This window comes from Jatropha curcas, chromosome 2 (assembly GCF_041381405.1).
Source record: "Jatropha curcas cultivar XTBG-Jc1 chromosome 2, XTBG_Jcur_1.0, whole genome shotgun sequence".
Taxonomy (NCBI): domain Eukaryota; kingdom Viridiplantae; phylum Streptophyta; class Magnoliopsida; order Malpighiales; family Euphorbiaceae; genus Jatropha; species Jatropha curcas.
In genome coordinates, this window is record NC_143152.1 from 4,165,351 (window position 1) to 4,175,644 (window position 10,294).

At 29.6% G+C, this 10,294-nt stretch overlaps 1 protein-coding gene and 1 non-coding gene across 2 annotated transcripts; one reads left to right on the top strand and one right to left on the bottom strand.

The window, feature by feature from the left end:
- Nucleotides 1-1,010: 1,010 nt before the first annotated feature.
- LOC105646555 (hypothetical protein) lies at nucleotides 1,011-3,157 on the bottom strand. The gene is made up of 3 exons (XR_016319638.1): nucleotides 2,571-3,157; nucleotides 2,328-2,403; nucleotides 1,011-1,707 (listed from the first exon to the last, which is right to left on the bottom strand). It is a non-coding gene; the product is annotated as a hypothetical protein (transcript).
- Nucleotides 3,158-8,509: 5,352 nt separating this feature from the next.
- LOC105646556 (peroxidase A2) lies at nucleotides 8,510-10,294 on the top strand. The gene is made up of 4 exons (XM_012232421.4): nucleotides 8,510-8,828; nucleotides 8,915-9,106; nucleotides 9,177-9,342; nucleotides 9,747-10,294. The coding sequence occupies exons 1-4, from the start codon at nucleotides 8,592-8,594 to the stop codon at nucleotides 10,163-10,165; spliced, it is 1,014 nt and encodes a 337-aa protein (XP_012087811.1). The 5' UTR covers nucleotides 8,510-8,591; the 3' UTR covers nucleotides 10,166-10,294.

The following is a 10,294-nucleotide window of genomic DNA, read 5'->3' on the forward strand; positions in this document are numbered from 1 at the left end:
GTGTAGTTGCAGCAGGAAGGTATGAAGCCAGTTAGGATATGTTGAAGCAGTCTCTATCGATTCATGTCTCCATCTTGTCATTCATTGGTCGAGGGACACAAAAATTTGTTTGCTTGGTTCAGTTTCAAATTGGATTGGTGTGTATTTCAGTATTTGTACGTATATGCCTGAAGTAAAATATTTTTGGTATAATATAAAGAGTCTTACAAATAAGAATTTTTGCTTTATAATAATAGCTAAACTATTGAAATTGAATTTTTGTTAGTAAAATGAAATTTAAATTTAAATTTATTTATTTACAAAAATTTTGTTCATCAATAAACTAAACTTATCAGAAAAATGGACTCACAATTGATAAAAATTCTAATAAAATTTGTACTACTTGAAAAACGGTTCCTACCTAATACATTGACTTTCTTTGACTTTATTATTAATTACACTTAGGATGACATAATCAAACTATTAATTGTTTTAATTCTGGCCAACAACCAGATTAAGATACTTAATTATTTTTTAAGTACACTTGGGTCAAACTAAGATAGGGACCAAGAATGAGACACACACCACTCAATTTGTATAATATAAAAATATTGTTAGCCGGCGCTCCATTTACCATTTTATTTGTAAACTGTTATTAATTTGGATTTCGACAACAAAATTAAATGTGATGGAAATTGATTTATTAAAAAAAATTGTCATATGAAAATAAATATTATTAATTTTTTAAAATAAAAATTCCATGCATGAATATGTAGGAATAATATTCCAAGTCAAAACTTTCAATACTTTTGTTCAAGGGATGCAAATACGGAAAAGATTTATCGACACCCAAAACTATCTATACATCAAATCAATTATAAACAATATTTTCCATACACTTAAAAAAGAAAAGACAAAACGGTCATATTTTTTTTTTAAAAAAAAAAATTGAATTAACTTGGTGTATAGGAGCACCGGCACATAGGGTGTAGACAAGAAATAAATTTCGCACAAACAATTACTCTAGGTAATTGAGAAAGAAACACAACACTGCAAGCATGTTGTGCTCTTCATTAAAAATTTCAAAACAGAAAGGAACTAGTCGCATTAATAGTTCCACTATAATGCTTAATACATGCTTACTTGCGACATAATTTGCCTGTACTATTCCTCATCCTCTGAATCTTGAATTGCATTTATTATTATTGTTATTATTATCTGCTGGGCTCAAAAAGCTATTTATCGATCTAGCCTTCACCATCTCAAGCTTCTTCTTTCTCTTTACCATCGTCCATGGCTTCTTCTCTTCTTCATCTCCATGTAAAGCTCCAAGAAGAGTATTATTAATATCATCGATCTACTGATATTTTCTTTTCTTCATTGTTTTTTCTTCTGCTAGTGAAAATGATAATTGTTGCAGAGATTCATCACCCTTATTGGCCATGGACCGGTTTCGTACGCTAGTCACACTTCTAAGCCTTCCTTTGCCTAAATGAACTTCCATAGCTGCAGTACCTCTACCTCTGTAACTCTCTTTTTTTGCACCACATCTATCAATACCTCCTTCTTCTTCTTCATTATTTTCATTTTCTTGTATGCATTTCTTGTTCACCTTCGTCTTCATTTTCTTATCCATTGTTATGTTTTCTTCGTGCAATTTTCTACCGGAGGAGCTCTCTCTTCGTTTTTTCAAGGGAAATGCTTTCTCTCCCTCACTGCACCAATATCCTTCATGGTGCAACAGAATCAACAAACGCACAAATTAAAGTGCAACAAATTCTTGTCAGATCTTGAATATTATATCATTGTTTTCTTGAAGATAGTTAATCTTTACGTTGATGAAAAGAAGCTGATTCTTGGAAAACCATAGGTGGTGTTTTTGCACCCAAGAAACTTCCTTTCCTAATTAACAATTAACCAAACCCAAAAGATCCACAACTACACTTCTAGCTAGATATATACATAAAAAGGAAGGAAAGAAATATACATAAATTATGGAGCCAAGAAAATAAAACCAGTATATAAACATAGATGTGCATTGCATAACATTGTGAAATGGGGACCAGCGTCGCATGCTAACGTGCACCGCATGGGCTATGGTATATATATTATATAAATCAGTTAGCCAAAATATAGAAAAAACAGACTAATAGATTAGATTAGATGGGATGGGATGGTAGCTAGCCAAAGTTCATATTAAAAACACCTGAACAGTATTTCCAGTAACTGTAGTTTTCTTTTCTTTTTCTCTTTTGTTGGTAAAATTGTCTTATGGTCTCACTTTTCACCTTTTTCACTAAAAGATTTTCATTAAATATTGATTTTCACTTTCTTTCTTTCTTTCTTACCAGCTATCATTTCTTCTCCCCCATCTCTCCTTCTAATTCTCCCCCTTTTCTTATCCTCTCCTTCTTCCATCATAATCTACAGTAAAAATCACAAAATGGGTGCGAAACTAACCATAAAACTAGATCCATCAAAATTGCACGTTTAGGTCATATTACACCCATGCGCACTCAAAAATTTTATTCAAAAACTAAAAATCATGAGCAAACAAAACAAAAGAAATAAAAAGTAAAAACACTACTCACCGTCTTATTTTCTTGTTTCGAAGCTGTAAGATACCAATCTTGACCGTTGATTGGGTGAAAGTTGGAAACTTTACCATCTTCTTGGAAGAAATAGGGATCTGAAATAGTAACTGGCGGGAGAGCTGAAAGAGGAAAAGGTGTCTTTCTTTTCCTGATTCTCATATGTGCAAGGAAAATTATTTGATAGAAAAAGAGAGAGAAAGATCAAAGATTCAAAACTCAACAGCAAAGGTAGATTTGATAGAGAGGAGAAGAATAAGAGAGAGAGAAGAGTGCAAAAACACAAAGAAAATACTATACTCCAGGAACGATAATAACACGAAGACCAAGATTTTTTTTTTTTTTGGGTATCAAGAACAAGAAAATTTGAATGCTTTAATATCAGTCTTTCTTTCTCCATCTTTCTATTTCTTGATTTTCTCTCTGTAACTTTTTTTCATATGCACCACAGAAAGGTAGGGAATAAGACTAGTAGTAGGCAAAATTTACCATGTGTGTATTGTGTTGTGGTATAATGAGGTGGTCACCTGCGTGGGACTACAGAGCACGTGTGGGAGACTGCTTTAACAAGTAGACGGTGATGAGAAAGGAGACAAGGTAGTGACGAGGATTGCCAGAGTGGAGAGAGAGAGCACAAAATGATGGGAGGAGTGGGTGGTTTTATCACATCATCTAAAGCAAAATGAGTGACTTACCTACAGTTAGTGTAACAATCGGCAGCCAACCACTTGCTTGGTGTGTATGCATGGTGCAAGTATTTTTCCGTCTATTATATTCTAAAAACAAATGTTTATCTATTTTTTTAATTAGAATTTTTTTTTGAATGGATTAGAAGCTAAATAGTTATAAAATATTTCTTTTTTTGTAAAAAAAAAAAATGTCATTTTCCTTTATATAACTTAATTTTTTATAAAAAAAATATTTTCTTCCAATAAACCTCTAAAAATAAAGAGAGTTTGATAAATAAAAAAAAGTATAACCTTTTAATAATAACTACACTTAATTGTCATGTCAAAATTCTAATTTTTCACTCTAATAACTCATTCCTTACCACTTATATACATATATTTAACTTTTTTACAAGCAGCAAAGCTATTAAATCTGACCCGATTTGGTAAGTCAATTCAGAGAAATGGTAAATTGGAAAGAGAATCAATAAATCGATCATGATTAATTTGCATAAACTCGGTCAATCCTGACATATTCTTTGATAATCATAATTATTTAATTAATATGCATTATTAATAATTATATGATTTATTGATCAAATGACAAATGATCTATTCATCCAAGTTAACTAGATTAATGTTTGGGTATAGTACACTGACACCTTCAAAGGTTCAACATACTCAAATTGTATCTATATCGACACCGACATCCATTGAATACTTCCGGCGAACACCTTTTTTACAGCGAGCAGCAACAGTTTCCTTGGGCTCATAATTTTAAACAATCTAAGTGGTGGAGACCTGCGGCCCATAATAATTAGCCTTTAATAATATCTTCTCAGGACCCATCTTTATAATGGGTCGACCTTAAACTTTAAGCCTATAATTTGTAAGGGTGAAGTTTGGTGATACTTCCGTATTGGAATAAGCACAAGGACAGTTTACTTCTCCGCGACGGTTAATAATTCGTCAATTAGTAAGTGTAAACTATGCATGGAACCGAACTATACTGTAAATAAATCGAAACCGATTCAAAACTCTTGATTTAAGATTTTGAATTAAAAACAATGGTTCAAGGGTCGGTTAAAATTCATGTGAATGTTAAAATCTGAAATTCAATCAGTCCTAAACCGGTGATTAATCGGCGGTTTTCGGTTCCATTCTAATTGAAAATTTTCTATTTTTATTTTCAAAATAATAATCACTTAACTTATTATATACATATCTAAAAGTCTCAATAATATTTTACTATATGATATACTTTACTTATAATTTTTTTTTTTAAATACATTTCATTTTAAAAGTTAAAAATCTAAAAAGTAAAATGGTAAAAAAAAGAAAAATATTTAGTCCAAACTTATATTATTTTTGAATTTTTTTTCCTTTTAAATTGTTTACGAAGTTCAAAATTACATTCTTTGAAGCATTTTTCAAAATTTTTTAATAATTTATTTAATTAATAACATTTAGACAAAACAAAGTGATAATTTATTTGATTATTTTATAAAATGAATTAATTTTATTCTTATATGAGTATGAGCATTCTAAAACTTATTTAAATAAAATTTATTAATATTTTTTAAGTTCATATTAACATTTTCGAAAGAAAGAAGAAACATTAGAACTGATTTAAAAAAAAAAAAAGAAACATAAATCGTCGGAAATCATCATCGAAACCGCATTGAAACTAGCCGAAACCAGAATCGAACCGAAACCGGCGGTTTAAAGACCAATTCAGATTCAACATTTTAAAAATTTTGAACCGACTGTTCAACTAAGTGGCCATGCCCAGTGTAAACCATCAACTCAAACTAAATGAAATCAAATTAGATAAAGTTTGATTATTAAAAAAGTAATTTAGCTTATAAATAACATGGCAACATTAGTAAATTCCATGTTTATGTCCATTAAGATTGTCATATCGCCGATGCACAAATTCGTTTTTTTTTTTTTTTTTTTTTTTTTTACATGTATGCAATCTTTCCAATGTGGCATAATACCACGTATCTTAAATGTAATTCTAAAATTTTTTTAATGGATTTGAACACTTGATCGCAAATGTTTTCAGCTAAAACATATTTTGAAAAATCCAAACAGTAAATTTATAATTAATCATTATTATTATTAATTATGTACATATCAAGCTTTGAACTTATTTTATATTCTATTTTATTAATCTAAATGTAATTGACATTCGAACTCATAATCTTATAAGTGTATTAATGAGTAATTATATATCATTTAACTAAAACTCATTAGTATAGTGTCAAGAGGAATGCTAATGCTTTACTACCTGTTAACCACATCCATTCTCCACAATATCATATCAATTCTCAATCCTAAATAAAATAATAATATATTAACAATAACAAATAAAAAATAATTATACTTTTAATTCTCATTTCATATTTCAACATCAACCATTATTAAATTTTATATCATAAACAATTTTAAACCAAAAAGAGCAAGCTGACATGTTTCTGGTTAAACTAACTGAATATAAAAATAAAACACACCAGGTAGTCTAATCCATTTTAATTTTTCTGGTTCACAGACTCAACCATCACCAGCTTAATCTTTGATATTCAATTAATTTATAGGTTCCAAGTCAACTCACCATATATATATATATATGATAAAAAAAATAAAACAATTTTTTTTAATTTTTATCTACAGAAAATTCAATTTTCTATTTTCTTTTTCTTTTCCACCGACTTCGCGATGAAATGAGAGTATGCATTTATTTTAATGATTCATTAGTTAGACGCATTCTTTTCATTTGCTAATTTTGATTTTGATTTTTTTAAATAGGTGCATAAATTAACACCTAAATTTTATAAGAAAAGTTTATTGGTATTTTGAATTTTTATCTTGAATTATTAAATCTCTAACTTGTAAAATTATATTTTTCAACACTTGATTTATAAAATTATTCTTATTTAATATTTTAACATGTGAATTATACTTATTGAACATTAATAATGTGATTAAAAAAATATAAAAATCATTGTCGAATAATTCATATTGAAAGATTTATAAAGTATTGTATTTATATTAAACATAATTGAGTAATTAAAAATTGTGAAAAATTATATCTCAATAGATATGATTATGATTTTAAACAAATTGAAATATTCAATAAATTTAACTTTCAATAATTATTTAGCTTAATAGGTCAAGCTAAAAACTGAGGGTAGATCTTCCTCTGTATATGGGTTCGATCCTCTACGTTATATATATTTTTTTATTGTAATAAAATTTAAGAGTCTATTTATATATTGAGCCGATTGTTTAAAAATACACAAAAGTTATGGAATATTATTTTCAGAACTAATTCGAAACCCGTTCTTATCACAAGCTTTAAATAATATAACTGTGATCTATCATTACATGCGACTATCTCCATTAAAAAGGAAAAGAAAAAAGAAATATTTAATAGGCTTTCTACATATGCATAGTCCAGCAAAACACTCATTTTTATCGGCTCTAATAAAGAAATCTAACTTCACAGAAATCAGAATATGAAGGAAAAGAAAAATCTAGATACTTATTCTATGGACAAAGTATCTAATTGATAAAGGAAGCATCGAAAAATTAATTAGCAAGATTTTAAGTATAAATCATACTTATAATACTTCATAATCTTTTTCATATGTTCCGTACTCCATATAAAAGAAGAGAGGAGCCGTAATTGTCCCTCCCAGCCCATATGAATCCAAAAGTGAATAGAAAGTTAGATCTACGATGGATCTTACGAGAATTGCTCGTCTATTCTCTTGAGGAGAAATTTAGTTTTAAATCCCGGCTCGAACAGAAAAATAGTCAAAAGAGACGATGAGAATAATAATATTTTTGTACAAATTATATAAGTAAGGAGTTATGCAAAACATCTAAAAAATAGAATGAAAAAATATGATTATTTATTTTTATTTCAATAACTTATTATTTACTTAACCTTTTATGCAAATATAAGCAATACATCTACACAGAGATCAAAATAAAATAAAATAGAAAAAAATAAATAATGAGTGATAATAGTGAGTATAAACAACAGCTATAAACACTTGCAACTCAGTTGGTTTTGACTGGTCTATATATTTTTTAAACCAAAAAAAAAAAAAAATGTGGCCCTACCGAAACTTCATATGCTTCCCCTGATTGCGGTTTAAGTTTGAAAAAGACCATTTTAAAGAGGAGAAGATTCCTTTGTTGTTCATAAGTTGGACTCTCGTGATCAATCAGAGTGTTAAAATGAGTCACGAGACAAGAAAAAAAAAAAAGTTCCAAAAATTAAAATGTGTAATAATAACGTTATATAATTTTAAGAACCAGCTCAGTTGTTTAAAAAAAATGAATTTATTCGTCATGCTTAATTTAAATAGTTGACAATTAATAAATCTATTCTAAACGCGTTTGTGAAGTGTGACGATGATAAGATCACTCGTCAATCAAACAGGGAAAGCAAGTTATGGAAAAGAATAGGAAATACATAACTTCACGTTTAAGAAATCAAGAAACAAGAAAATACCATTTTCAATCATCTCAACAACTAAATCAAAAAAAAGAATCAAAATAGATTCAAAGAAACAAAGAGGAAGGAGATAAAAACTAAATCAATGAGTTGTACACAGACTATTTTGCTCTTTCTTCTAATAGTTTGCTTTCTTTGGTTTGTATTCATCAATCTGTTTTCTTTCTTTAGGGTTGCCAAATAATTTTGTTTCTCTCTTTTTCGTTAAAAAAATTATGTATTGCTTAGTATTTTCTTTAATTAAAATAAAGAATAAAATAGTCAGTGCATGAAAGACTGAGACTAATAATTAAAAATGATAATTAGTTTGTCCGACAGCATTTGTTTGGAGTTTATTTATTTATTTATTTGGCAGTTGAGGGACAAATAATTGCCGAAGGAGGTGGACTTGATACTACTCAGATAAATACAGGAGAATCTTGCAAATATAATATCCATAATTCTTTTTCTGGCTACCGACTCCATTTTTTTTTTTTCACCATTGTTTTCTTTATGTAATTTGATTAGATATTGTCCATATATTACATTCTTTTTCTTCTGTTCCTTTGACATTTTGCACCTCTCATCATACTGCAAAGGAAGAAGAGGTCAAGGCTCTCAATATCAAATGATAAATTTGCTTAAAGAATAGCGTAGAATTATTACCTAATGATCATAGACTTTTCTGCCTTTAACATTTCTTTAATAGCTACGACACACTTTCCTACATACATATATATATATATATATATATATATATATATATGATATTAGCTCATACTAAACGCATGCACCGAGCAAGAAAACAATCAAGAGATTCTGTTAAAAACCGGGCAAATAACAATGTTTTCTTCTTCTTCTTCTTCTGTTAGTAGTAATGTTTACTTGGCACTTAAAATTATTTTGGTAGCCATAATTCTGCAGCACCAATCTAATGCTCAACTGAGTGCTACTTTTTATAATACTACATGCCCGAACGTGTCTGCCATAGTTACCAATGTAATACAACAGGCTCTTCAATCTGATCCCCGGATCGGAGCTAGTCTCATTCGCCTTCATTTTCATGATTGCTTCGTGGATGTAAACCCATAACAAATATTAAATTTCTTGTATTATTTTCTTTTAAATATTTATTATTGATTTAATTTTTGTTATTTGGATTTTAGGGATGTGATGGTTCAATTTTGCTGGATAATACTTCAAGCATACTGAGTGAGAAATTTGCAGCTCCGAACGTTAATTCGGCTCGGGGTTTCGATGTAGTGGACAATATTAAAACTGCTGTGGAAAATTCTTGCCCTGGTGTTGTTTCTTGTGCAGACATCCTTGCACTAGCAGCAGAGGCTTCTGTTTCTTTAGTAAGTTGGTTAAATTGAATCTGGGTAATTAAAATATGGGACTATTATAAAAATGTAATTTGTGTTGCAGGCAGGAGGACCTTCATGGACTGTACTGGTAGGAAGAAGAGATAGTCAAACTGCAAATCAAGGGGGAGCCAATACTTCTATTCCTACTCCTTTTGATGGCCTAACCAACATTACTTCCAAGTTTTCTGCTGTTGGTCTAAACACCAATGATCTGGTCGCTTTATCAGGTACTATTAGACCGAGTCACGGGTCGTTTTTTTTTTTTTTTTTTTTTTTTTGTTGGAATTCAGACAGTTCTTTAATTTTCAATTTAGATTAAACAATCAAATTTTCAAAACTATGATTTTGAACCGTATTTTGGTATTTTAAGCACATGAACACCTCTACATATAAATCGTCTCATGAGTAGATTTATTCATGTGGCGAATTTGAAATTGAAAATATCAAAAATTTTACAAAGTTTTTATCTATCAGACATATCATTTTCTTTACAAAATAGAAGTTCATGACATTCTTTGCAAAGAGATCTACTTCTAAGTGAGTCAGGGTTGAAAATATTATTTGCACAGGAATTGACTCGACCTGATTCACTCAATATAAGCCTCATTTACTAATTTAAGATTAATTGCAGGTGCCCACACATTTGGACGTGCTCAGTGTAGAACATTTAGCAATAGGCTATTCAATTTTAGTGGCACAGGCAACCCTGACCCTACACTGAACACTACATATTTAGCTACTCTGCAACAAATATGTCCACAAGGAGGCAATATCTCTGCTCTAGCAAATCTTGATCCAACAACACCAGATACTTTCGACAGTAACTATTTCACAAATCTACAGAACAATCAAGGGCTTCTTCAATCGGATCAAGAACTATTTTCGACGTCGGGTGCTTCTACTATCTCTATTGTTAACACCTTCAGCAGTAATCAAACTGCATTCTTCCAAAGTTTTGTTCAGTCAATGATTAATATGGGAAATATTAGTCCTTTAACAGGAAGCAATGGAGAGATTAGAGCAGATTGCAAGAAAGTCAACGGAAGCTAATTAATTATTAATTATGCTATGAAATTAAAATCAGAAAGTGATTAGCTTGGTGCTTAATTTATTTAATGATAGAGAGAGTGTTGTCATTTTAAAGAATTTTATTCAAATTTGATTGATATTGCTTTGTCT